The 27,766-nt window shown below is 53.7% G+C and overlaps 7 protein-coding genes across 7 annotated transcripts; 3 read left to right on the top strand and 4 right to left on the bottom strand.

Moving 5' to 3' along the window:
• Positions 1 to 340: 340 nt before the first annotated feature.
• PG994_001139 (Glycerol-3-phosphate dehydrogenase) lies at positions 341 to 2,472 on the bottom strand (the record flags this gene model as incomplete). Its single annotated transcript, XM_066852548.1, has 4 exons — positions 341 to 483; positions 568 to 1,448; positions 1,510 to 1,980; positions 2,030 to 2,472. 4 exons carry the CDS (start codon positions 2,470 to 2,472, stop codon positions 341 to 343), a joined length of 1,938 nt encoding a protein of 645 aa, XP_066720689.1.
• Positions 2,473 to 4,195: 1,723 nt separating this feature from the next.
• On the bottom strand, positions 4,196 to 7,077 carry PG994_001138 (FAD dependent oxidoreductase-domain-containing protein; the record flags this gene model as incomplete). Its single annotated transcript, XM_066852547.1, has 3 exons — positions 4,196 to 6,427; positions 6,559 to 6,801; positions 6,859 to 7,077. 3 exons carry the CDS (start codon positions 7,075 to 7,077, stop codon positions 4,196 to 4,198), a joined length of 2,694 nt encoding a protein of 897 aa, XP_066720688.1.
• Positions 7,078 to 15,106: 8,029 nt separating this feature from the next.
• PG994_001137 (uncharacterized protein) lies at positions 15,107 to 15,415 on the bottom strand (the record flags this gene model as incomplete). Its single annotated transcript, XM_066852546.1, has 1 exon — positions 15,107 to 15,415. One exon carries the CDS (start codon positions 15,413 to 15,415, stop codon positions 15,107 to 15,109), a length of 309 nt encoding a protein of 102 aa, XP_066720687.1.
• Positions 15,416 to 16,866: 1,451 nt separating this feature from the next.
• Positions 16,867 to 18,544, top strand: PG994_001136 (uncharacterized protein; the record flags this gene model as incomplete). The annotated part of the gene is made up of 4 exons (XM_066852545.1): positions 16,867 to 17,155; positions 17,223 to 17,258; positions 17,362 to 18,192; positions 18,279 to 18,544. 4 exons carry the CDS (start codon positions 16,867 to 16,869, stop codon positions 18,542 to 18,544), a joined length of 1,422 nt encoding a protein of 473 aa, XP_066720686.1.
• A 300-nt stretch (positions 18,545 to 18,844) lies between these two features.
• Positions 18,845 to 20,418, bottom strand: PG994_001135 (argininosuccinate lyase; the record flags this gene model as incomplete). Its single annotated transcript, XM_066852544.1, has 2 exons — positions 18,845 to 20,199; positions 20,364 to 20,418. The coding sequence occupies 2 exons, from the start codon at positions 20,416 to 20,418 to the stop codon at positions 18,845 to 18,847; spliced, it is 1,410 nt and encodes a 469-aa protein (XP_066720685.1).
• A 1,160-nt stretch (positions 20,419 to 21,578) lies between these two features.
• Positions 21,579 to 23,182, top strand: PG994_001134 (acyl-CoA N-acyltransferase; the record flags this gene model as incomplete). Its single annotated transcript, XM_066852543.1, has 2 exons — positions 21,579 to 23,005; positions 23,065 to 23,182. 2 exons carry the CDS (start codon positions 21,579 to 21,581, stop codon positions 23,180 to 23,182), a joined length of 1,545 nt encoding a protein of 514 aa, XP_066720684.1.
• A 1,570-nt stretch (positions 23,183 to 24,752) lies between these two features.
• Positions 24,753 to 27,657, top strand: PG994_001133 (uncharacterized protein; the record flags this gene model as incomplete). Its single annotated transcript, XM_066852542.1, has 2 exons — positions 24,753 to 27,308; positions 27,376 to 27,657. The coding sequence occupies 2 exons, from the start codon at positions 24,753 to 24,755 to the stop codon at positions 27,655 to 27,657; spliced, it is 2,838 nt and encodes a 945-aa protein (XP_066720683.1).
• Between the last annotated feature and the right edge of the window lie 109 nt (positions 27,658 to 27,766).

Raw genomic sequence — 27,766 nt, 5'->3', positions numbered from 1 at the left:
CCTCAAAACCACCTGCTAATGGAATCTGTTAAATCTGGCTCTCAGATCACGATGCATAGTTGTTATGCTGGAGTTTGTGGGTTGTAAAAAAAATTGGTTGGTTGGGTTAGGAAGTATTGGTATAATCTACTCGGCATACGACTATTACAGAAAGCCATATTCAACACCACACCCTACAAACAAAAGTGAGCCCAGAGACTACTGCTCTGCTACTCCCGGCCCTCAGAGAATCCAAACCCTGTTCTAGAACACCGAAACGTCCCATGCCCATTATCGTAAACACTAGAAACAAGAGAAAACAGCTTTTTGGGTCTTCTTTCTTTCTTTCTTTCTTTCCCCTTTAGCCCTTGATAGGCTGGTCATGACGGGAGTACATCTGGTGCTCCTTGGGCGTCAAGAAGTCGAGCTTCTTGTCCTCGACCTGCTTGCGGGTAACGGTGAGCATGGGCTCGGGCAGACCCATGGACTGGAGGTAGGACAGAGCTGTAGTGAAAACACATCATGTTAGCAAATATAGTAATAAATGAGGGAAGAATGCCTTGTGTGCGGTTTCAAAAAAAAACTTACTGTCTTTCCACTCGCGCTCCTTACGCTTGGAATCCCAGCCGAGCTCCTCGGACATGATGTCAATGACGCGGGGCATGGCCTCGAGGGCGGCCTGCGCGTTCAGGAAGGCCAGGCGGGTGCGGCGCGCGAGGACGTCAGCGGCGGTCTGGGCGTACTCGTGCTTGACGGCGTAGCGGATCTCGCCGTCGACGAAGGGGTAGAGGGGCGCGATGCGCTCGCCGCGGGCGGGGAAGCGGTTGTGCGTGGGCCGGCACAGCTCGGCGACGGTCCAGGCGCGGTCACCGTAGCTCTCGGTGAGGTGCTTGGCGACCTCGGTCTCGATGCCGAAGTGCTGGATCAGGTTGATGAAGAGCGTCTTGCTGAAACCGTGGGCGCCGATCAAGCGGACGTTGTGCGTCTGGCACTGGCCGTTCAGGATGGCGCCGTCGTCGATTTCCTCGGTACCACTAACGCGAGGTGCGGTGGGGTAGGCCTTGACCGGCAGCTTGAACTCCTTGATGGCCTCATCGACGCACTCTTCGGCCATTTGTCTGTATGTTGTCCACTTGCCTCCGGCACAAGTCACGAGGCCAGACTCGGAAATATCAATCAGATGGTTTCGCACCAGCGACTCCGTGTTGGAAGCCTTAGGGTTCTTCACCAAGGGCCGGATACCGGACCAGGCAGCGAGCACATCGCCACGGCGGACAGTGATATCAGGCGAAAGGTAGTGGCTAACCTCGTTGAGAATCCATTGGATGGACTTCTCGTCGGGGAGGGGGTTCTGGGAGATGGTGGTAGGCTCATCAGTAGTACCAGCAATGGTGTTGCCTTGCCACGGCAGGAAGAAGATGACTCGTCCGTCGGAAGTTTTAGGGTCGATCAGGCCCATGTTTGCCGGGCTGTAGTATCCGGGTAAGAATGACGTGCACACCAGATGCAGGTGCCACAATCTCCTTGCACCCTTGGTCGTCCATCTTGCGAATGGAGTCGGTGAAGGGGCCTGTGCAGTTGATGATGCACTTCGCCTTGACCTTGATACCCTCACCGGAGCCCTTGCCATCTCGCTCCGGAATACAATCCTTGATGGTAGCTCCACACAACTTTCCGTTGGCATCCTTGATGAGGCTGGACACGGCGGCGTGGTTAACCACGGTGGCGCCATAGACAGCAGCCGTCATAGCTAACGACACGTTCATCCGGGAGTCGTTGTGAGCGCCGTCGTAGTAAACCAAAGCGCCGACGAGATCAGTCTTCTTGAGCATGGGGAAAGCATCAATGGCCTTGCTCCTAGTCAGGAAGTACGAGCTCTCGATACCTTCGCTACCAGCGAGGAAATCGTAGAACTTAGTACCCGCCCAGTAGTAGGGAGCCTTCCACCACTGGTCTAGGGGGCAACATGATGGGAAGCCACGAGCTGAGATGGGGTGCGGTCTGGAGGAAGTATTTGCGCTCCTTCAGCGCCTCCCGCACGAGTTGGTACTGGTTCCAGTCCAGATTCCACACGGCCTTTTCCAAGTATCGCACACCACCATGGACCAGCTTGGTGCTCTTACTACTTGTGCCACTGCTGAAATCATCGCGCTCCACCATGGCGACCTTCAGTCCTCTCGTCACAGCGTCCAGGGCGACACCCGCACCTGTCGCACCGCCACCGATTACCAGCATGTCGTATTCTTCATTAGGATTGTAGCTCTTCTTCAAATCCTCAATTTGTTCTAACCTCGACTTCACCTTGGGGAAGCGGGGCATCCTGAAGGTGCCATCGGCGTCCAGGAAGGGCGGCGGTACGGCCGCGCTATCATAGCCGGGGATGTTTCGGGGTCGGTAGGCAAGGTAGAGAAGCGCACCACCACCTACGGTCGCGGCGGTGGTAGGCAGTGCTATGCGCCGGAGGACGCCAGCTGCTCGTTGAAATCTCGACATCTCTGGTGGCCGGATTGACGGTAACGAGTCAATTACCCGGGGTGTGAAGTCTGCAAAAGGAATTCAGCCCTGGCTGGTCGCGGAGGACTAGAGCTCGGCAATGCTGGAGCTAGATAAGCTGCTGACAACCGAAATGCGGCAGCTGCTGGTTTGAGCTAGATAAGAATACAGAGGCGAAGTGACGTGACAAGGAAGAAAAAAAAAAAGCTTGCGCTGCACGGCACAACCAATGCCCAGAGAAGTGATATTAAGCTCAGATGGACCGCGACGGTCTGAATCTAGAAATCTAGAAATCTAGAGAAGAGAAAAAATCAGGTCGGTAAGGCGCAATTGACACGGATTGGGACGAGTTTTGTGTCAGACGGGACGATGACGTCGCGCGGGTTATCGTGGGTTATGCTGCGACTTGGGACTTAGGACAGGTTGCCAGCCAGCAGAACGGGTCGAAAATGAAACGGGGCAAAACCAATACCAGTGCCTACTGCTACCTACTACCGTGTCAATCTGGTAGGCGACGAGGGACCAAGGAAGACCGGTTCCGGGCAGGCCTGAACGACGCAATCGACATGGTGATTCTAAACCATGTCTGGCAAGTTATGGGTAACGCGCAGAACTTACGGGGAAGTTTGTCCCCAGTAAGGCCGGCCCGTGGAGAAGCAGCCCCGTAAAAGACGGCGTTAGGTGGCAGGCCCGAGTGCCCAGAATTCGCCTTAGTCGCGCGGGTGAACTGAATGACCTGTTGGGCCAGTTGTCGGCAGCAAGTAATATCCGCCAGTTGGGCTGGGGATGGGGGTTTGCTGGTGGAGTTGAGGCTTGGAGGTTTGGAGTTTTAGTTGGACTTTTTCCCGCCCACATGTCATCATTTACGACCGGTGAGTGGACTGCGGGTGGGTTTCCCAATCTTCCTTTTTTCTTACTCAAAGATCCGGGGCGCTGTCGTAAGTGACTCGCGTCGTCGGCCGTTCCTGCCGTGGCTGTGGCGTTCTCTCCTCTCCAGAAGCTCTCTCATCTTATTTTGGCGTTGGGGTTGTGGTGTTTTAGTTGGGATGCGGTGGGTGGTGGGCTGGACATTTTTCTCCAGGGTGCAACTCCATGACATGGCTGTTTCCCAAGTGGAGAGTCTCCGCTTCGTTTTACACACAATTTTGCTGTGTGATCACCGTGATCACGATGTGGTAGTTTATAGTAGCCCCACCAAGATATTGGATTGCTTTTGCTTGGCTCTTTATCACCGATTCAGATACCCAGCAAGCACCCAGGCAATCTGCTCAGGAGGTCTGCTCCGGAAAGTGACTGCAGGTGGTATTGACAAGTGCACTGGACCCAATATTGGTGTGGAAATATCTGCCCTGCGTACTTACCGTATTTGGTGCCCAAAAAAGATGATAGTATCTAAAGGGGGAAATTGGGGGTAAACCTTAAGAAAGTTGCCTTAAAAGAGTCCGAGTTCGCAGCCTCTGGCACTTTGGCAGACCCATGGTATGCACACACCTTATCAAATCGACTACCACAGAAGAAGAAAAGTCACGATGATTGATCTCTTGGATTTATGGTTGATTGATTGATTAGATTCCATGCCTCATCAGCATTATTCTGTACATGTATTACATTACGCCCGCGCCGCGTGACCGCCACAAGCTCCTTGGGTATCGTTCCCTAGCTCAACGCCCTTTCCTCTCTCCCTGGCGGGCTATCTCTAATAAGTCTTTCATTATGCATCTTACTAAACTCCTTGTCGGTTACCAACACACACAGCAAAAAGCTCGTCAACGAATGACACCACCTCACTGCTCTTGTGACTCTCGATCGTAGCTGACCCAAGTGTCAAACCGACATGGACCTCTTGATCCCGGTGAGCCACAGGCTGCATCTCCATGACCGATGAGTCAGATGTATGCATCTTGGTCGATTCTCCTCTAGCATGGCCTTTGCTGCCTGACTGAGCGGGTTCCCTATAACTCTGGGCTGCTCGTTCCACCTCACAGTTCACAGTGATCTCTTGCGACACCATGATACCACCAAGTGTGGACTGCTGTTGGTTGTCCGTCTTTGGCACAAGGGACCTGTCAGACAGAGTGTCGTCCAACCGTCGATCTGACTCTGCCCTCGTCCGCAGAAGCGTGCTGACCGAATGTGTAGAAGTGGCACTCGATTTCGTTCGGATCTTGGTTGGGATGGAGTTACCATCATCATCAACAGAATGACCAGAAGCTGACGATCTTGTATGGCCGAAAAACCTGTGTCTTGCCGATGACGGCGTTGGTTTATTACGCCGAGAGGACGGCAAAGCTGCCTGCGGATTCCTGGCATTGACGATAGGTGCAAGTTCGCGGTGGATCGATCGTGCAAAGTCGATGTGCTGCGGCGAATCCTTATAAACCAGCTGCTGGACCTTGAAGAAGCTTAGGGGCATGAGATCGTAGTGGGGACTCAAGATGTTGATGTGAATAGGGATAACAACCCTCAAGCTAATCATGGTGCAGTTGTTGGCTGATGAGGACCCGAAAGGGGCCCTGCATGGGACTTGCACCACTCTGGCCGTAAGGGTCGCCTCGTCGAAGATGGGGCTTTTGACCAGAGCCCGCAAAATCTCGACTGATTTGGCAATCTTGGAGGCGAAGAGTGACAGTGCTGGTGATACTCTTTTGCTCTCTTTCAGGTTGGAGCAGATTGCCGTGACCCTCAACCCATCAAGCTGGCGGATGAGATCTAACTGCCATGACTCTAGCGGCTCTTCAGACATCTGGACAGTCGGCAGCAGGTTCCGGGCACCCCTCCTGACAACAATGTCAAAACCGCCGCCTACTCGGGCCTGAACACCGAAAAAGCCCATGTGGACTCCAGGTTCCATCATTGTCTTCTCTTCAGCAAATGCGGCCATATCCATTAGCTTGGAGTCCACGTTCTGTGCTTTTATCTGCATATTGGAGCTGATGATATGCGATATTTGGTTCACGTCAGCGAATCGATAACCGGCGGCCTCGAGCCTCTCCACATCCCGGGACTTGTCAAGGCGCCGCACCAAGAACATGAGTGAGCCACGAGAATACTCATGTCCAGATCTCCAGCCCTCGCCCTTTTCAGCAGCATCTTCCATGCTCTTCTCTCTAGCTGTCTCACTTCTCGGCCTATCCTTTGCAATGGGCGACGCAGGTCGAGGTGCGAGGGCGCCTGTAGGCAAGATCTCATCCCAGAGGATTCCGACATTAGCGAGCTGTTCCCTAGTCTTATCCGCCAATCCCTTCGCCGCGAGGCAGAAGAGCTCGCGGAAAACGACATCATAGTTGTCAACCAATTGTCCGTCCTCGTCGATCAGTCGAACTCTGCCATCCCTCCTGTTTCGAGGTAGATCGGCAAGGTGGTCGGCCATGTTGTCAATCACGCTGCTGACGCCCGACCAGTTGCGCGATACCCGGAACATCCAGTGGAACAGGGGATTTGCTACGTTGAACACGTCGTCATGTCTCCTTTCGATATAGGTGTCGGTAACCTTCTCACTTGGCAGCAACCCATCCGGCGTGACAAGTATACGCCCCGCCCGGTCAAAGATGGCAGCGGCAAGTATGATTTGCTGAGCTTTTGTTGCGGTCTTCCTCATGACATGAGCAGTCCAAATGGCCGTAGCAGCCAACGTCAGCGATGCGCCAACAGACAGGCATATCACGACGATGACGGTCGTGTTGCGCGACAGTGGGCTCGTACCCGAACTGAGACGGACCAAACGGTACTCAGTTCCGGTGGATGCACACCAATGCATCCCAGACACAGCCCCTGCCAGGAGAACAGCGCATATGCCTCTCTTCCACCATGATCCCGTCCAAGAGGCCCGGAAAAGGAAGAAGAGCGATAGGGCAGCCGTGCTTGCAGCCATAGCAATCAGCACACTGCCTACCACATTGGCTGTGCTGTATATACATGTGAAATTTGCGATGGAGGCGTTTCCTCGGGTAGTGCACTGCAACGCGTTGGGTTAGCGAGCATCCTTGTCAGCGACGATGGTCGCACAAAACGATGTCTCCGGGGTATGTATCCGCATGGCCGGCTACACGGGACCGACCAGACGCAACACAACAGTTGTTTGCACACCAGCCTCGCAACATAAGGGGTGAATCTGGAAGCCCACTTACTTCCGCATATCGCACCTCCAGCAAGACTTCCGCTATCTCCAATTCGATACCATGATACTTGGTTCGTTCCAGCAGCCACGAATGCAAGAAGGAGTACCATTATGGGGATGAAAAAGGATAACGCGGTAAACCCGCCTGAGTATGCGATCTGGAGTTCGAGTTGGCCGTCCGCAAGTTCGATCGCTCGGTTGCCGATGTAATGCTGGCACCCAGTCAGTCGAAGTCCACATGTCGGTGCAGTTGGACTGGTCACACTTACCATGCACCATATAGCAATACCCCCCATGGTTATCGAGCTGCTCACGAGGAGGAAGTGGTTGAAGTATCCATTGCGGGACGTTCGACGGTTCATCAACTCCAAGGTTGCCGCCGCCCCAATCAAGGAGATGATGTAGCTCAGGGTGACAAATCCGGCATTGAAAGAACGAGGTACTATTTGACCTTGATACTGCTGGAGCAGCTCGTCTGGGGTCGACATGGTGGCTATGTCTCACCGAAGGATTGTCGAGCTTCCTTCGAGGCTTCTTTCTTTCGATGATGGGCAGAAGTAACCCCGACAAAGCTCTCGACTGACGCAAAGCTAAGTACGTGATCGACTGCTGAAGTGATATGAGATCGTCTTGGAGGTCTCAGTTCCTGGGGTGCATTTTTCTTGAAAGAACACAGGTGATGGGCCTCGCAGCTACATGAGAGAGAGAGGATTTTGGCTTCGATCTATGGCTTGGCCCCCCCACGCGCACGTACACATGGGCCAGCCTGAGACTGAAACAAATATACCGATTAGTTGGGTTTCCTGATGGACGCCGTTCCCGGTGGACTCTACCTCTTCCAGTTAAGCTGAGCTGTCTACGATGTGCCTAGACTAAGGGGGGGTGGAGAGCGACCGCTACTGGGCCACAAACACGTGGAGAGACATGCCCATAGGAGGAGAGCGGAAATCATTCGAGTTAAGTGCTCGAGCAGTTGTATGGAGACGGGACATGTCATGGGATCCGCGATGCGATGGCCAGTGGGGGAGACAACCTAGGCGCAGGATATCTATGGACGGCAAGCGGGCATCATCACGTCGATCATATTGCTTTTTCGAGGCGTGGCGTAAAAGCTGGATCTCGTCAATTACATATTTGGACGTGGCGTGGGTTGGCAGTCGCTTGTGCAGCATGCAATCAAATCCGGCCCGGAGATTTCGTTGTTCGGCACACTTGCCATCACCTTTGGTCTGGCCTGCGCTCTGTCCCAGCCCTGTATGATAATAGAAGACTCCTAAGTATCGCGCAGGATTGACAATCTGTATTGTCAATGCAATACCGGGGGGTATCAGGTCTCACTGGTCGTTCCACATGAACTGTTAATCCGGTCGTCCTGGGTGGTAGTACCGGCATCGTCCTAGACGAAGCGCAAGATTCAGCATAGGACCACCATATCCTATTATTGAACGCTTGAGCCGTCGTTCTATGGACCTGCTGCGGCATTCGTGTTGGCACACGTCTAGTCTGGTGCCCGATTAGTGGGTGATTTAGCTCCGGGCTCTTGGGTCTTGACAAGCAATGATGGACACTTTTGACAAGCCCTAGTTATGTTGCCATTCAGTGCTTGGACGAGGCCAGGGACGAAAGATGACATGATTCGGCACGCCATTGGTCGGCGGGCCATATGTCGCACCAGATTGAGTACCGAGCAGGGGCTGAATGTCTCAGGAGGTCGGCGGCTCGACTCACACTAGCTGAAAGTATTGACTCCTGAGCGACCTGACCGGCTTTTTATCTCGATGAACGCAGGGGATTGCAGCTGGGAACCAATGGGCTGGCAGCCAGCTACGCGAGGGGGAGATCGACACCAGGGATCGGACCTAGATTTCGGCAAAGATACAATCTCAGTGGCAACCATTATGCCGTTCTTATTTCGACTTCAGTTTCAGTGCTACCCTCATTCCTAGCCTTTCCTAGCCTCTCCATTCGACGATAATCCACGACTATCGCCATATTCTCACCACACGCGAATATACCAGCTTTCATCGCATCCCGTTCCTCATTTCTCCCAGTGGCCGTGGCCGACGCTAGCCAGAGATGCATTGAATGGCTCAAGCATGCCAGCCCGGTGACCAGTTACGTACGTGGCAACCGAAATTTTCTTCTCCGGCGACCATCGAACAGACTCTTCGGCACATCTTCCAAGTATGAAGCTGTAAAGTCCGCTCTTTCTTGGAAACTTCATCTCAAGTGGAGATTGGGTCTATATAAGCGAGGCACGATACGGAACAAGCCGCCTTTTGCTTCTTCGTCGGCCACGTTGGAAGCGGAGGAGCGTGCGGCACTTCAGCTCGGCGAGTGGCCCACCAACTAGTCGACAGCTAGACCGATAGCGTGACTATAGCAGGCGTTGTGTGACCAATGGCAGGGGACGTTGCTTTTTCATCTTTTTCTATCAATCTCATCTCTCCTTGGCTTGCGGCTTTGAATGAATGAGAAAAGGGAACCAACTCCTTACTAAAACTTCTAGGGCTTTGGAAGAACAGGCATGCTGAACGACAGGAAGCAAAGCAGAGCTGATTACTGTCCCAAGTGAAAAATAAGCTATAGAAGGGATAAATGACTGACGTATGAACATTAACTGATCATGTAAACACTTTCGTCGCCATCTCAACGTGGCTGCAGCTTTCCCTCTTTGCTTTTCTTCCCTCCTGTGAGACAGCATAAGCGCCGACAGTCAATGGTGCATCTTGGGCAACCACCATTAACTGGCCATCCAGGCACACACGAGATGGGTCAAACATCTCTAGCTGTGGTCGAACATTCTACGCGGCTTCATATTTTCAGACGGAGGAAAAGCGAAGTACTAGTACGATCTAGTGATGGCGGCCGCAACTACTATACCCCTTCTAGCTTCTCTCCTAGCTCGGGTACCCTAGAACTAGCATCGCCGTTTCTCAACGCCTATAATGGAGTCAGGTCGCCGTCGTCGGCAGTTATGGCAAATTTTCACCAATTTTGCTCCATCTCGGTAATGCTTGCACGTGGATATCCTCCGGTCTGGTTCGTATGGTCAGCAAGTGTGGGATGCTACGACCTAGTGCGTTCAGCATGAGATGCAGGTAATCTGCCAGCGGAATCTCGGCATTGTCGAAACGATATTGAGATATGGATCGATGGGCCCTTTATCTGCAGACAAGTCCCTTAGTATCCGTGCTATCCAGAGACTACAGCAAGATCTACATATCCAATACCCGCAAAGTTGATCTGGAACCAGACTGGCTGGTCTAGCTTGCAGCTTGGAAGGTGAACTCGCCCATCTGACGGGTCTCCTACCCCCCTTTTATTGTGGACGACGATAGTAGATCCGAGCATACGCTAGTGCCTGGCTGTCCCTGATTCACATCATCACCATGCCATGTGTTGCTTCCAGGTTCCAAGAAGAAATCCCCTTTAACGCTGCGTTAGTTCCCATACCCTGAGTATTGGTGGTATGGTAGAACATGCATACTTCATCTGCAGCGCTTTCCAGCCCAGTATGATGCGCCCTCCTTGGCCAGCTTGGTCTCATAGGGGCCGATTCTGGTGATAACCCTGACCATGGCCCTTGTGATTGGTCAGATACCCCAGGTTAACGTCTTATGGTTTATCCACTTCGTAACTGCTCGCCTCGCCGGAAAGGGGGTCCTTGCATGCTTTGAAGGGCACAGCGTAGATCACTTATCAACGGGTCCCGAGAGCATTTTCAATTTCCTCTCTCAAAATGGCTTACTGTCTTCTCGGCACTTCGGTGGGCTCAATGTTTACTGCAAATTCCGCCGTCGGGCCTGGCCCCGGAAGTGATATAACCTCACGAGCCAGTCGCATCATAGGCATCGACCAAAGGGGGGTTCAGCGTGGGCGGGCCCATCGTCGTCCCCTCCCTTGCCCCGGCCGGCTCTCGCTATGCACAGATCCCCTTTCGGCATGAATCCATTCGGGCCAGAGATAATACACTCTTGCACGCCGCGTATACTTGTATGTATGGAAGATGCTGTAGGGTATGTCTACCGAGCGCTCGGACGAGTAGTGGAGAGGGATCGACGGACACATGACAGCTGCAGCTGAACCACGTGGGAATCTAGTCTACTTCCGAGTCTGCTTTGACCTTCTTGGGGATGCACCACCGATGGATGCCAGATTGAATGCTACGCCGACAAGTGTATATGTGGGCTGCGTATCTGTCGGCCGAAATATATCGGATTTATCCTCTTCTGGTTATCCGGATGGGATGAGATTGGATCTTGGAGTATCGGCTCGTTCGGTTGCAATGAACCTATTATATCCCTAGGAGGTCCGAGCATGCCGGTCGTGACGCGTATCTAGCGATTACGGAGGCTCTTCCTATTGAAGCACATACGAGTGAGTTGTTCGTCGCCACCCCGGCGGTGTGGCTATCGTTGCTGTGCCAGTTGCCACGGTGGACGACCTTTGCTCCATGGCTTACCGTATCCCTTCTGATAGGTGTTGTAAGAACGGCCGGTGATGAATCTTTGTCATCGAAGCCAACTAATAAGGGCTCCTCGAACAACTACACTGGGTCAAGTCAAGCGGGACAGCCGTCCTTCTCAAGGTCGGCTTGTGATCGGCCACCATCAACCAGGCCGTCTCGAAAGTATACGCCAACATGGCTTTTGCAGATGAAGCGGAAGTCTGCCGTAGAGAACTCATGTGGCTTCCGTCACTTTGTTGGGATATTGAGTCGTAGACTTTTGGTCATTTCAATTGGGTAAGGAGAGGGTATGTCTGTCGCTTGCGAATGCATGCAGGATGATCTGCCGCCAAACTTGACAACGTCGTGAGTTGACAAAATAACCAGCATGCTTAAATGGGTATATGCGAAAAGCATACGGATCTTTGAGGTTGTGGTAGTGTCAGTTGACAGGATGAGATGGGTTTCTTCTCAGACTGATGACCGGTTTCCAACCAACATTTCTTGTACGTTGGATCCGATTATGGCCACTACAGCTAAGATATCTTGGGAAGCAACTCAACATTTACTGGGTGTGCAAATTTACTAAGTACTTAGAAAGGCAATACCACAGTTTACCAGCAATAATGTGTTAAAACGGACTCCTGTGCTCAACTCCTTCCCGATTATCAAGTCTTTCACGGATAAAGTATGCATTCTACTAAACAACACAGGAACCAGCATCACAATCATCGCATGAATGGAAAACTGGTCAAAAGAGGTCAAAGTTGGTTCAAGAATTTGATTCTTCTTCTATGAGCATTACAGCACTGATGAGAGAGGCACTAATCGAGGCCCACTCTCCTCCCCCCTTTTGCACCTTCCTCACAGAATGGCCTCAACTTCTTGCTCCGACTCATCCACCGACCCAAATATGCTCCAAACCTAACAGCGAAGGCAACTGGGCACCCAACAGCAGACCCATAGAATGGACATCTTCGTTCGGTAGGCGGAGAAAGATTGGCCGTGATCCGAAAAATCGAACGTATATGAGGGAGTCCAATTGACCGCGAACCTGTTCACTTTCTTTCTGGGGGTCAGCCGTCAAGCTGCCACACCAAGGAGGTGAGAATTGTACACAACTAATCCTAAAAAATATTCATAACGTCTTGTTCCCTCATTGTTCCCCCTACCTTTTGTTTCTTTGCCTTCTCTCTGCATGGGTGGTTCCAGCAGATAGAAGGGCATAAGATATCGCGCCAAGGAGAAAAGAAGAAGAAGCGAGGTCCATTTTGAAACCATGTAAATCGACCCGTGATGAGCGCGCCGGTGGTCCATTAAAGCGCTGGCGATTGCTGGCTTGGATTCCCGAGATGCAGGCTGAGGTCAATTGTTTTGTGTGTTATCACAATCAGCTTCGCATTTCGAGTTAGCATGGCACATATGTGAGAAGCGGGGAGTGTACGGTCGCGAATGGTGCATGGATGAGAGGAAGGCAGGTCGACAAGCAGGACGTTGGCAAGCAGGTCGAGGCAGAGTCGAAAGTCAGGCTGGTTCTCAGAGGCAGAGTGGATGTCAGGGTGAATGGCAGAGTGGCATGGAGAGTGACAGGCAGAGGCCGGGGTTGAGGTGAGACGAGGCAAAGGCGAGAGGCAAACAGGCAAATGAAGGAGAAGAGGATGGATGCGGTGATATCGACCAAGGCAGCTAGCCAAGTCGTTGAAGATCCGTGAGTGATGAAGAAGATGATAGGTGATGGTGTTGAAGGGTTGAAGATGTGAGTTGATCTGGAGAGGATTGATCCAGGAAAACAGGGCGGTATTTATACGCCAAAGGACGGGCAGAGACTCAGATGCAGCGCAGGTTACATGTTGCAAGTGCCATTGCCATGTTGCCTAAGTGAGGTGGTATATTCTAGAGAAAGGAAGCAACATGTGGTGTTTCGTAGGGATGGAGGTGAGGTGAAATTCAATGTGCGTGTGCATGTGATGCCGGCACACTCATCTACGACTAATCAACTCCGTCGGCTACGTCGTCATAATACAAATTGGAAAGGACCGGAAAGGCCCTCGCTGACTGTAATTCCATTTATACAGGTGTTGCGACAGCAAGCACTCAAGATATTGCCCAACCGCATACCTACCCTCCTCTTGATGCAGTAAGTGATTATGGAGGATTACCAGATTCAGGAAGCCGCCTGGGCAGAACTGCTTCCAAACCAGAGGAGTCTTGCAACAGATGACGCACTACATGGTTTTACATGGTTTCTAATCATGAGCATTCAGAACAGTCCTTGCCCAACATCATCCCACATCTAGCTTGCTTTGCCCCTGCCTACACGGGGTAGGTAAACATTTGATGATATTACATGGTGCACACGGCCGAAGCGAACATATCCCAAACCGACGAACTTTCATGGCACGCCTTCCGAAGGACATTCTTGCAATCTCTTCACTGCGACAGCTAAGTAAGTAGGTACGTAATCCAAATCCGTCTGGTACGTACGTGCCTACTTGTGCTTGTTGCCCTGCTTGTGAAAGAGCCAAATTGCTTCGAGCTGTTCCTTTAGCACTTTAGAACGGATAGTAATCACGGTAGCCACCTCCAGGAGCGAGGAGGCACTTACTTACCTTCAATGTTCCTTGGCGTCGAAAGGCTGGAGCATGCGACAGGCGCATCCAGCTTCTAGTCCAAGAGGCATATTCGATGTATCACTCGACGGAGCAAGTACGCACCACTACGAAGTCATATCACGACAGAATAGCAGGTGGTTGCCCAGCCCAGAGCAGCTCTACGCACTTGATCTTGTGCGACGTCAATGTCCCATTTCGTGTCCTCGGACAAGCACAAACAGGACGAACGGGGGATGCGTGAGGGAAGAAAGGAATATGAGATACAGGGCTTCCTCCACTTCCCCCCCTCTTGCGTGCACCACTGGAAAGTTGAGAAGCGCATAGCGCCGTGACGTAGGGTCTGGGTTACCAATAACTCATTCCTGCGGCAAATGCAGCCCTCAATGCGCCTGTCTCCCTGTTCAATTGAGACGTCTCCGTACCGCTTCCTCTATATTGATAGCCTCCCTATAGTGATGGATCTCTCCACGGCTTAGGTGAATGAAGACAGTACTAATATGGATGTGAGGTCTACTGGGCATGGTCAATAATTTGCTGGTTAAGGGTAAAGTCTTGTGCATGATGCCTCATTACGATTGACCCCTTTCACATATACCAACCGATGGATGTATTTCCTGTTTGAGTCTTCCTCCCATTCCGACGCTCTACAGCGGTATTGCAGGAGACTAAGCAGCGTTCTCAGTGAATAATGAGGCACAGTGTAAAAAGAGGGAGGGAGCAATGCATCGTCCAAAAAAGCATAGCGTTAAGCAAAACATACAACACCGGGGATTCCCAGATCGTCACCGACTCTAGTACTAATCCGGCGCTTCTCAGCTTATATATGGGAGAGCGGACGGGATCCCTAGTTGTCTGAGAGCTGTGGTCGTATGTGACAGATATCTCTCTCAACAGCGTACATGTATGAACGTCACATTGCGACATGAAGATGGTATGTAGCAAAGGTCTAAAACGAGAGTAGCATTTCTTGAAGACAAGCAAATGGGTATATACCTATAATAATAATGATGCGCCGACGCCAATGTTGGGTGGGACAGTCGTCCCCAACCCCTTTCTATAATGATGCCCCGAACTCCGAACTTTGCATTGCAATTCCCATAATGCGAACCCGAATTTTAAAATCCTCTCCCACAGCACCAAACCTGGTGTAATGCGCCGTGGTTTACACTCTGGAACCCGTCTCGACTGAAAAACAGGAAACTCATAAACATGATATCGTGGGTAGATAGCCTCTTCTCCCCAAGGCGGCTTCGTACCGGTCCTTCCTTTCTCTCACAGTTTGCCTCCCAAGACAGGATATGTGTGCTTGTTGGAACAGTCGGGACGTTTAGTAACTCGTCAGATGCGGTGGCCATGACACATCTAGCGCTTCCCAGAACAGAGATATTGTTCTGGCACGTGAGGCCTTTTCGCTCGCTATCTCTCTCCAATGCCTCACGTTGACGATGTAGTATCTCATTTGTACATAGGATGGACAACGGGTGCTGGCTTTTCTACCATTGGCGGCGGCGGTTGGAAGTTCTTCATGTTGTCGTTGTGGCCGTCAAACCACGTCTCGTCCTTTCGGGCGAGGCCGCAGCATAACCCAGGGGCGCACTGGGCGAGGAAGCAGAGGATGACGAGGAGTGCCAGTGTGACACCGGCAGCGACCGACAGCCCGACGACCATGTCCATGGCAGGTTTGTCGTCGCCAGCCAACGCTGGCCGGGACCACGCCAGCAGCAGACAGAACGTGGTGATGTTCTGGGGGCTGTATTGTGCCATGGTGATAGGAGTCCGCAGCAGCTCTGTTGTTTGTATGTGGTAAAATATGAGGGAGGACCCAGAATGCGGAGCTGTTACTCAATCTTCCTCTGCTTTATGCCAGTTGAGTATATATACAAATCTTCGGAAATCTGTTTATATGGACGGCTGGTTGATATTTGCTTAGGAGAGATGATGGAAGCCATATCTCGGGTCTCTGGAAAAGCGGCCGACGAGAGCAATAAGAACTTCCTCCTCCATGGTGGCCAGATGCGGAGTAGGAGTCAGTCCTACACGGCACAGCTCCAGAGATTGTCACCAGGTGGTGTGCTGTCACTGACATCCTCCCATCCCTCGAGTTATGCGCAGGCTGCAGCCTTGGCAACGGCCGATGAAGCACTGAGTACGGGAGTAGGTAGGGGTTGATTGATCCGGCCACACTAATTATAGAAATACAAGCATAGCCTAAGAGCTGGATTAGGCAGTTCGTGGGGATTCGCAGACCCGAAGTTCTGGGAGCGGGTATGATAGCCTGTCCTGATTGGACACCCAGAGCTACAAGCCACTGTCAACCAGTCGGGGGGACAGTGAGGCTCAGACAGGAAAAGGATCTTCCAACGGGCTGACCAACAGTCGCACCGACTAGTTTTTCAATTAATTGTGGCGGTAAGTGACTGATAATCGTAAGATGCGGTAAGCAGGCCACAATGCAAGAATCGTGAAGTTGTGCCGTGGAAGGATAACTGCGTGGGTATCGCACATCAGCCTAGAACTCAATGGGTGGACGATCGACCAGCTAAAGTCACGATCGAAAGACTGGACTTATGGAACCTCAACTCAATAAATGCTATATGACACGCATGGAAGCCTTCGAAAGTCGAGTCTGTCGATCGCCCCTCGTGTAGGAGAATCCCCTACGCATATATACTATAGAATCGTCCGGCCTAGATAAGGAGTGATTCGTGGTCATAGTGACGATTCCCGACCCTGAGCTGTCAATCGGGAGAGTTCGGTCCAACCCTGTCGCAACAATGAAGGAAGGTTGGTGCCTGCGTCACAAGGCCACTATTAGTGAATGATTGAAGCTACTTATACCAAGTCTGGTTCCCAGCAGGGGGATGGACTGAAAAGCTTCTTTTCCTTCCAAGCAACAAAACATGTGAATCATATCGACGATGTTCTTGTCTTTGCGCGACGACAGAGGCCCATGCCGCCTGACGGCATTTTACTTGCACTGCTGTTTCACGAGGAGCGACTGGAGTAGCGTGGCCGATTAGCTTGGCTGGATTGACGTCATGCGAATGCGACTATCTGCAACCGGGCAAAAACTCCGGGAACAAATAAGGAGGCCTCGACAATAGGTACCAACAATATTGACGATTTCCTCATTCTTGCCAAAAAATAATAATCCTTCATACCAAACCTTATGAACTGATCCTCCGGAAAGCGAAGAAAACCGACAGACAGCAGCCATGAGCTTTGTGCTGCGGACAGGTTGCGGACAGCTGACGGGCAACGCGTTGCGACCACTGAGACAATCCCCCGTCTTGACCAGCCGATCTGTGGCCTGGAAGCTGCAACAACCAAGCGCGAGTCCGACAACATGGCTTCGCATGAACTCGAGTGCTACTGCCGACGCCATAAAACCCAAGAAGGACCTTAGGGACGAGACGGCCAAGGAGACCAACCAGCGCGATACAGACGCACACCAATCAGAAGTAAAACATGGCATGGAGGCCGCTGTGAAGCAACAGATCAAGAGTGCGTCCATATGATCCTGTATAGACACCAACTGTGCGAAGCGATTGCTGACTCGCACTCTGTGCAGGACCATGGCAGAGAGAAGGCGCCGACAAGCCCCCCCGTAGACATAGAGTCGAAGAAAATGAACAAGAACATGACAAAAGGCAAGTAAACATGGCCCTCCCCGACCCTGGGCATCGATTGCTAATAGTATTATCTTACAGGAAAGCTCCTGACTACACCCACACGCCTGCTCAAATTGATCATACCTCTCCCGGCCGACGCAACCCATGACGAAAAGGGGAACAAGGGCGAATTCCGATCTATAGGCCAGAACGAGGACATCCAGCCTCTCGCCCTGCTGATACACCCGCAGCAGCCGCTCTCCTACCTCGAGCGCCTGATCCAGGCCGAACTGCCCCCAGTCTACGATGAGGACGGCAAGGAGAAGATGCCTAGCGTGTACTTCCGCGCCGAGGCCTCGGAGAAGGACGAGTCGGGCAACGTGATCAACAAGAACAAGAAGTCGCCCAACATCGCCTCGGCGTCGGGGCTGGGCCGCGAGGGCGCCGACACGCCCCAGGAGCACAAGGACTGGGTGCGCTGGAGCAGCAGCACGGAGATCGGCGACTTCATCCGGGACGCGGCCCGCGGGCGCGAGTTTGCTATCGGCATCACGGGCCACGACACGGAGCTGCGCGTCGGCGTGCCCTCGTTCAACGACCGCACCCACTACATGCGCGTCCGGCTGCGGCGCATGTCGCAGCGCATCGGCGACCTCGCCAAGATCAAGGACGACTGCGACATGCTGGCCCACCGCGCCGCCCACCGCCTCGCCAAGGCGGGCTTCGGCGCCCTCTCGGCCTGGTGGGGTGCCGTGTATTTCTTGACCTTCCACACGGACCTCGGGTGGGATATGATGGAGCCCGTGACCTACCTGGCCGGTCTGACCACCATTATGGGCGGTTACCTCTACTTCTTGTTCATCAGCAAGGATCTGTCCTATCGGGCCGCGCTGAACATGACCATCACTAGGCGGCAAAACACTCTGTATGGTAAGTAACATTCTACGTTCTCTCTATCGTTCTCTCGGTATCGACTTTGCTCGTTGGGAGACTTGTGGCTGACTGAAACTATACAGAGGCGAGAGGCTTTGACCCCCAGAAATGGGAGGCCCTGGTCCAGGACGCCAACGGGCTCCGCAAGGAGATCAAGATTGTGGCCGAGGAGTACGACGTGGACTACGACGAGACCAAGGACCTCGGGACCGAGGAGGTGCAAGAGGTCCTGGACCACGAGAAGGACAAGAGGCGCGGCGCCATGGACGAGGAGGAGGACGGAGAGGAGAAGGAACCGAAGCAGAAGAAAAAGGACAAGAAGAAAGAGAAGAAGAACACGGACGAATGAACTTTCCCTTCGTCATGATACCCCCCAGTTGTAATGCATAGACCGAGCCATTTACGTTTTGTTTGTTTGATAGACAGCCTCTGTTTTACTGATTGATTGATTGATTGACCGTATCTCTCTTCCATTCTATTTTTGTGCTGTCCAGGGATTTCCGATATTTTTGTTTATAGTCCGAACACCGATTCCTGGATAACCTATCCATGCCTTTGTGGAAGCCCTACTATCATTTGATCTATAGAACAAACCCGGATTTCCGTTAATCCATCATCATCACCATAGAGTTTACCTAAAGTAAAGCTTTTAAGCCTTGGCGTCGAGCATCTCGTTGAGCACACGGATCTGCTCGAGCACGCACTCCTTGCTGGTGCCGCCCTTGGCGGAGCGCATCTCGACGCTCTTCTCGTAGTCGAAGCAGGCGGCGACGTCGGGCTCGAAGCGGGCGTCGACCTCGCGGAGCTGCTCGTAGGTGAGCTGGTCCATGGGCGTGCCCGTCTTCTCGGACAGGGCGACGCACTGGCCCGAGATGTGGTGGGTCTCGCGGAAGGGGACGCCCTTGCGGACGAGGTAGTCGGCCAGGTCGGTGGCGAGCATGAAGGGGTCGAGGGCCTGGCGCATGCGGTCGGGCCGCGTCTCGAGCGTGGCCAGGACGCCCTCGGCGATGCGGACGCTGTCGGCCACGGACTTGACCGTGTCCAGCATCGGCTCCCACGATTCCTGCAGGTCCTTGTTGTAGGTGCTGGCGAGGCCCTTGAGCGTCATGGCGAAGCCGGCGGCGCGGCCGAAGACGCGGCCGCTCTTGCCGCGCAGCAGCTCGAGGCTGTCAGGGTTCTTCTTCTGCGGCATCAGCGAGCTGCCGGTCGAGTAGGCGTCGGCGAGGCGGACGAAGCCGAACTCGGCGGTGCTGTAGACGATGAGGTCCTCGGCCCAGCGCGAGACGTGCAGCATGAGCGTCGTGGCCCACTGCAGCATCTCGTGCACGAAGTCGCGGTCCGCGACGCCGCCCATCGAGTTCCACAGCAGGCCGTCGAAGCCGAGCTCGGCCGCCATCATCTCGCGGTCGATGCCGAAGGGGTTGCCGGCCAGGGCGCCGCAGCCGAGCGGGCTCTTGTTGACGCGCCGGATGGTCTCGCGCAGGCGCTCGAGGTCGGCCGCGAAGGCGAGGCCGTACGACAGCATCCAGTGGCTCCAGCGGATCGGCTGCGCGCGCTGCAGGTGCGTGTAGCCGGGCATGACCAGGTCGATCTCCTGGTTCGCGCGCGCGGCCATGACGCGCAGGAAGCTGGCGAGGTAGCCCTCGATCTCGCGCAGGCGGTCGCGCAGCCACATGCGCATGTCGCACGCGACCTGCTCGTTGCGGCTCCGGCCCGTGTGCAGCTTGCCGGCGACGTCCTTGCCAATCAGCTCGCCCAGGCGCCGCTCGTTGGCCGTGTGGATGTCCTCGTCGACGCCCGGGACGATGGTGAAGGCGTCCGTCTCCCACTCCTGCATGACGGCCCGCAGGCCCTGCTCGATCTTGGCGAACTCCTCCTCGGTCAGGATGCCGCCCTTGGCGTTGGCCCGGGCGAAGGCGATGCTGCCGAGGATGTCCTCCTTGTACAGGGCCTTGTCGAAGTAGATGCTCTCATTGTACTCGACCATGAGAGGGTCCAGGCCGCCTGCGAAATTGGTCAGTGTCTCATCTCATACTGTGTGCAGTTCTTTCTGTAGTGGTGATATATGATGATGTGTGTATATATCGTGGGTTTGCGGGGTGTAAATTTCAGGGTCTCCGATATCGACGAGGAAATGAGAGTGGAGGTTCAGTAAAATGAAGTCATACCAGTGAAGCGACCTCCCCAGAGCATGTTCTCTTCCGGCTTGGTTGACGGCGCCATGATTGAAATGAGGATGTGTTTCGTCTCTTTGGGTTATGAGATGAGTGAGGAGGAAGCCGTGATGATTATATGGCCCGTATGAAGATCCCACCTCTTTTGTCAGTGAGTCATGTCAAAATCCGAGTTTGGAGATGCACGAGTTTCTCATCCATCAATTGAGTCCTAAATCGCACTGGGCAAGGCCCTAGCTGCATGCATCAGGGCCCTTAATCGGAGCCAAGATGCAGATAGCAGAAATTATGCAATTCTGCAGTGTCTTTCTTGCATGTATTGAGCAGAATGATTTTTTCTCCTTGGGTTCTCCAATTCTCACAACATTGAGCCACCCTACGGCTTCACATCGATTATACACATATTGTACATGCCTGCCCCCTAGTGTCACAGGTCTCAACAACAAGCGAATGCGGATGCCATGAGCATCAAAATTATGTCGGACTGTATCGACCGCATTCGCATCGGACCCCTCAATCGTTATCCAGTCATTATGGGGTCGCCCGCTTACCTGAGCTCTTCAAAGCCGACACTGGCTGGATGACAAAGTCCAAGTAAACTATTGGTCGCTTCCGGCAACCACATCTCATCCATCAGTAGCACACTTTGATAGTAACAACTGCCATCGTCAAATACCATAGCTACCAGCCGTGTCTCCATGTCACGCGACCCATGGGAATGACCCTGCTACGTCTGCCTCTGTGTGTTGTTGGTGTGCCGCATTCCTCCATTCCTCCGCAGGTCGCAGCCCTTTTTTTCGGGACTCTCAGGGACGCTGACCAGTGCGGTGACGTGTGTGAAGGTCGGGTCGGGGACACCGTTTGCCAACATCATCCCACCATGACCCGTCAGATCTAGAGTTTCGCTTGTCACAACCCGTCCTTTTGTGAGGTGATCTCGCGGCGTCTCATGTACCGTTCGGCCATCACCGCCTTGCTCGTGCCAATACGTCGTTCCGTACCTTTTCTAGAACCTTTTTATGACAGCCGCCCTGTTTGAGATTTATTAATGTCCCTCCCCATGCGAGTAGCACTCATTCTTCCCAGATATACCCCGCATTTTCATCCCATCTTAGACGCCCGAATCAGCCAGCTGAAGCAGCACTAGATACTACCACAGTACATGACAACGGCACCTTCCATTAGCATTGTCTTTAATACCTAGCTGCCATGTCGTCACTTGTACATCTGCCCGACGGGCAGGTCTTTGTTGCTCAGCCAATCTTCAACGGCATCTTTTTCAAATCAAACGACACACATCACCGCCATACGCCCTTCCCCGCAGGCTGGACTATCGCCTTACACACTGAGGATGGCCCGGGCCAGACAGATGGTGGCACGGCTGCAACAGCTCAGGGGGACAGCAACCATGCTGAGGATCAGGAACAGGAGCAAGGCCACAGGTTCACGCGACCAACCCTTCAGTCTGATACCATTTTCATCTCCAGCATTTCCAATCCTTCATCAGATGAATACGAACCAGCAAAAAGCCCATCACGCCAGGTCGCACTCATGCTATACATCTCGTTGTATTGGTACTTTCAGCAGCCGGAGCCTTCTCCTTACCTTAACACTGCGGCCTCCCGACTGACACCGGAATCTGCCAAACCTAAGGGGGAGTGGCAGATCCGTATAAAGAGAGATGGTGTCTTCCGGTCCCGGAACATGATCCCGAAGCTCGAGAGGATGGGCTTGATCTCCACTCTCGACACTTCCGTTGGCATGGCCACGTCGGAGAGCGCGGGCGGCTGGGATCAAATGTTTGTGACAAGACGCGCGTTCTGGCAGATCCCCAGCGGCCTCTTCCTGTTCACGCTGCAACCCAAGAAGGCCAGTTCCCGTCACGGATCTCCACCCGGCAGCCGCCCGACCTCACCCGAGAAGAATGATTCCACCGACAGATGGTCTATCACATCTGCGAGCCAACTGATGTCTGACATGCCCGGAGGCTCTATCCCCATCGCTTTGTCCAACAGACCTACAACCCCAATCGGCCCTTACTTCTCAGCTTCGCATCTGCCTACTTACTATCCGCCACCAACTCTCCAATACCGGATCCGCGATGGGGTACGGTATCCATTGCGGCCCAAGCCACCGCGAATGGGGGAGATTTTCTACACCCGCTTTGTGCCCAGTGTAGGCAAATACCTATCCTTCCGCGTGGCATCTGCGTCTAGCCAACCGGTGCCTCACCTAGGCCCTGAGACTCCTGGTGAGAAGGAGAATGCTCACTTGACCACGCTGCCTGACACCGGTCTTCTTGAAAGATGGCTGTCTAACCCACGAGTGTCGGCCTTCTGGGGGCAGTATCACGAGAATTTCCTATCGGACTCCCTGAAGTCGCAAAATTCCTTTCCGGTGATTGGCATGTGGGACGGCATTCCCTTTGGCTACTTTGAGATATACTGGGTCAAAGAAGACATCCTTGGCCGGCACGTGACTGCAGATGACTGGGACCGTGGCCTGCATGTCCTGGTCGGAGAGGAGTGGGCGAGGGGTCTGGTGCCGGCTTGGCTTTCCAGCTTGGTACACTGGTGCCTGCAAGCCGACTACCGCACCATGAACATCTGCCTTGAACCCAGAATTGACAATGAGAGGTTCGTCACACCCTATAACCCATGAGACGTGCGATGGTGGAACTGATATATATTTATAGGTTTGTTCGACATCTTCAAAACCATGGATTCGCGAAAGAGAGGCAGGTTGCGTTACCTCACAAGCAATCCTGGTTTGTCCACTTGAGCAGGGATGTTTGGGAATCTCCCAGCTTGTAGATGATGGGCCATACTACTAAGGAGGACACCAAGTACGAGTCAAGGACCACACTTCCAGGAGGCACATCTGAGTCGGGGTGGGGAGGGAGATAATCTGGATAGAGGGATATTTCTCTTGGATATTATCATTTAGATACCGCTATCTGCTGTGTATAAAGGAGGGTATGGACGGGCTAGATAATGTGATATGCGACATAGTATGGCCAACCAAGTGAGGTGCTTTCGTCATGGGCTCCCGGACGAGTGAAGCGGGTCTTTTTGTTGAAGAGGCATCTGTGAGCTATCATATTCTTTCGCATTCCCAGAATGTGATCAGGCTGATCCGGACCAATGAGGTTGAGGGAGTCAAAGGTATACCGAGGACTATCACGTCTCCCTTATGCAGAACAAAGTCGGACTCGATCCGATTTCCGGTCTAGTCTATCAAAGTTGGAGCTGTGATTGGTGTCGAGACGGGAAGTTTGTCACTAATAAAGCATGAGTAGAAAGAGTAGTTGACCCACTGCTACCGAGAATGATCTCACGTCAGACAGATGACACCCAAGCCACCCTGCGTTTATCCAGACAACACACCCTACCTACTAGGCATGGCATGATAACATGATTCAATCGAATCCTTCCCTTCGTCTAGGTCTAGCGAGATCTGCAAGGTACAGATTTGAGGGTCAACGGGCTCACGGGCAAGTCGAGCCTGTCGCTGTCGAGGCCTGTCCAGTCTTGTCCAGTAGCATGTCGAGGGGGGTGCGCCCTTTCGGGAAGCCCCGCCTCTGGCAGAAGTGCTTAATAAGTGGGAACGCGACGATACGACATCATTACATAAAGACCGCTAAGGCTTCAGTCGACGAGTCGGACTGTTCCCAAGGTCGGACCTAGACACCCCAGGACAGCACTAGACTGCGACTCATTTGCATCGAATGGCCATCTACATACCATGTCCCAGTCGCAGCATAAGTAGCATGGGGTGCCACCGTTGCGTTGTGCTGTACCGCGGCAACTGCTGTGGGCGGTGGGCGCGCAGTAAAAATGAAAAAAAGGTGGACCGGTGAAAGAAAGTGTTTCCTCACTAAGTACTCCGTAGACCAGGGAGACAGACTAGACATGCGTGGTGAGGCAAGTCGGTAGTCAATTGGAAAGCAGTGAAGTGAACCGAACCTAGTCTGGTATCCATCCAGGATTGAGCTGGCCGAACATGGATGGGTCTGGTCCTTCTCTTTCCGACACCCGATGTTGCGACTACTACCGTCCACTACTACTATTACGACTACATTGTACATGGGCTCACTAAACATACATACATACATACACTCTCCTTCCCTTCACCGGTTTTTGGCAAACCTCAACTTCTCTCCCTCTCTCTCTCTCTCTCTCTCTCTCTCTTTTCTTTCTCACGCCAGACTTTCTTCAACAAAGCTTGAGAAAGCTAGAAGCTTGCTGGTCAAGACTGACTAGAGAGACCTCGGCTCCTTGCCCGCCGCCCCAGTGTTTGGGAGCACATACCAAGCAAGACAGACACGAGAACCCAAAGACCCGGCAACGGCATTCACGTACGTCGTCAACAAAAGCAAAAAACATGGCGGTAGACGACGACGAAAGCAGCAGCGGCCCGCAGCGCGTGGCGCTCGCCACCATCCTGCGCATCCTCAACGTCAGCAAGATCGCCTACCCGGCCGTCGTCTTCGGCGTCTTCCTGATTGGCTTCGTCGCCTACGGCATCATCCATGCGCCCCGCGACGACAACAAGCTGCTGCGTGGCCCCGGTGGCCGCCCGCTGCCCGTCCGGGCCAAGCCCGACCGCGACCAGGCCGCCGGCAAGGCGGGCGTCATCAACGACCTCTCGGACTCGGCCAAGCTCGCCCTGCGGGTCCTGCACACGCTCATCATCCTCACGTTCGTCGGCCACGCCGTCCTCACTCTGCTGCAGGTGCTGCTCTACCGCCAGGACGAGTGGTGGCCCGGCCGGGCCGCCGTCGTCTTCATCATCGGGTCCTTCTTCGCTTGGTCTATTGTGCTCATCAGCTTGATCGACACGACGCCGGCGCCGACCCTGGTCCACCTCGCCACCTGGGCCGCCGCCCTGCCGCTCGAGCTGCTCATCATCGCGTCGAGCCTGAGCCTTTACACGCGTCCGCATCACGAGCCGGCCGTCGGCGGCCAGCAGCGCGGCCAGTACCGGGAGAAGGCCACGCCGTGGGAGATTGTCGAAGTTGCCGTCCACTTTGGCCGGGCCATCCTGGTGCTGGGCTGCATCATCCTCTTTGTTTCCCTGGCGTGGAAGTCAAAGTCCAAGGCTAAGAACCTGGCCACCTCTTCCTCATCCGAACAGGAGCCGTTGCTGGGAGGTGGCGCACAGCCGGCTGATGGCGCCAATAACGGTCATGCCTACGGAACGACTCCGTCTGCCGCAGCCGGACAGAATGGTTCGGCCAAGCCGAAAGATGCTTGGGCCAAACCGACCGAGCCTCCTAATGTCAACTGGTTCAGCTACATCCGAGGGTTCTTTATCCTGATTCCCTATCTATGGCCCAAGGAATCCCGCAAGCTGCAAGGTCTTGCCATCATATGCTTCATGATTATGATTTCCCAGCGCGTGCTCAATGTGTTCGTTCCCATGACCAGTGGCTGGATTACCGATGCTCTATCGGGCGATGACGTGCAGACGCCATGGCTGTATATCGGGCTGTATGTGCTTTTCAAATGGCTGCAAGGTTCCCAGGGTATACTGAGCGCCGCTCGTACGGTTTTGTGGATACCCGTCGAGCAGTACTCATACCGTGCCATATCGACGGCCGCCTTTGAGCACGTACACAACCTGAGTGCCGAGTTCCACATGAGCAAGCGTACCGGCGAGGTCATTTCGGCGCTCAACAAGGGAAGTGCCATCAACTCCTTCCTGGAGCTGGTCACTTTTCAAGTGGGACCGATGATGTTTGATCTGGTCGTTGCCGTCATCTACCTCACCATCACTTTCGACATTTACCTCGGCCTCGTCGTGGCCATCACTACCATCCTCTACATATACGTTACGATTCGATTGGCGTCGTGGCGAGTCAAACTTCGTCGCGACTACGTCAACGCCGACCGAGAGATGGAGGCTGTGAAGAACGACAGCCTGCACTCGTGGGACACGGTCAAATACTTCAACGCGGAGCAGTACGAATTCAGTCGCTACCGTAATGCGATGATTGTCATGCAGGAGTTCGAGTATTGGGTGCGCGTTACGCTCGCCTACCTCAACTCGGCCCAGGGTGCCGTCTTCACATTTGCGCTTCTCATTGCCTGCTTCATCGAAGCCTACCGCGTGGCCGCCGGCTTTCAGACCGTCGGCCACTTCGTCATACTCATCACGTACATGGCTCAATTGCAGGGCCCGCTGAACTTCTTTGGAACCTTCTACCGAACGATACAGAACAACCTGATCTCGGCCGAGCGCATGCTGGAACTCTTCCGCGAGCAGCCGCTCGTTGACGACAGGGAGGGAGCCGAGCCTCTCACCTCGTGCACCGGCGAGATCGAGTTCCGGAATGTCAACTTTTCGTACGACGAGCGCCGCAATGCGCTCTCCGATCTCTCTTTCTACTGTGCGCCGGGGACCACGACGGCGCTGGTGGGCGAGTCGGGAGGCGGAAAGTCGACCATCATGCGCATGCTGTTCCGCTACTACAACCCTACCAGTGGCTCTATTCTCATCGACGGCCATGACGTCCAGGACATCACCATCGACTCGCTCCGGCAGTACATCGGTATCGTGCCTCAGGACTGCAACATGTTCAACGAGTCGCTTCTGTACAACCTGCGGTACGCCAACCAAAAGGCGACGGACGAGGAGATTTTTGCGGCTTGCCGGGCCGCCTCGATTCACGACCGCATCATGGACTTCCCCGACGGCTACGGCACGGTGGTGGGCGAACGCGGCGTCAAACTGTCGGGCGGAGAGAGGCAACGGGTGGCTATTGCCAGGACTATACTGAAGAACCCTCGCATCACGCTGCTGGACGAAGCCACGGCGGCACTCGACACGGACACGGAGGAGAAGATCCAGCATTCGTTTGCGACGCTGGCCAAGGGCCGGACCATGCTCATCATTGCGCATCGTTTGTCGACGATTGTTAATGCTGATCAGATTCTGGTACGTAACTAACTAGCTTGGTTTAAATACATGAGTGAGTGAGCTCTAACTAACAATTGTGCAACAGGTGCTTAAGAACGGCACGGTAGTCGAACGCGGAACGCACGAGGAGCTCATTGGCCGCGATGGGCGGTATGCTTCGATGTGGCGCAAACAGTCGCGGGCGCAAAAGGCGCGCGAGGAGGCCGAGCAGCTTAGGGACAAGGCGAGGCAGAAGCTCAAGGAGGCCGAAGTCGACTCGGCTAGTGTGACGGAGGACGAGGCCGAGTCGTCACCTGGGGTAAAGAAGAGTCAGAGCGATGACCAGTCAGGGGGAGGCGATAGCAGGAAGCCGCCGGGGCATCCTTAGAACTGGTGGTGGCTACTGGGATGGTGATTGATGCGCGAGTGCGTATAGGTTTGGTTACTTCATCACTACCCACTGTCGTTGTTGTTGTTGTAATCATCCACCCCGGTGC

The sequence above is a fragment of the Apiospora phragmitis genome (genome assembly GCF_038363925.1).
Source record: "Apiospora phragmitis strain CBS 135458 chromosome Unknown utg000002l:1.0-5516284.0:1.0-5523493.0, whole genome shotgun sequence".
Classification (NCBI taxonomy): Eukaryota; Fungi; Ascomycota; class Sordariomycetes; order Amphisphaeriales; family Apiosporaceae; genus Apiospora; species Apiospora phragmitis.
Note: the sequence above shows the minus strand (reverse complement) of the source record. Positions and strands in the feature narration are given on the sequence as shown.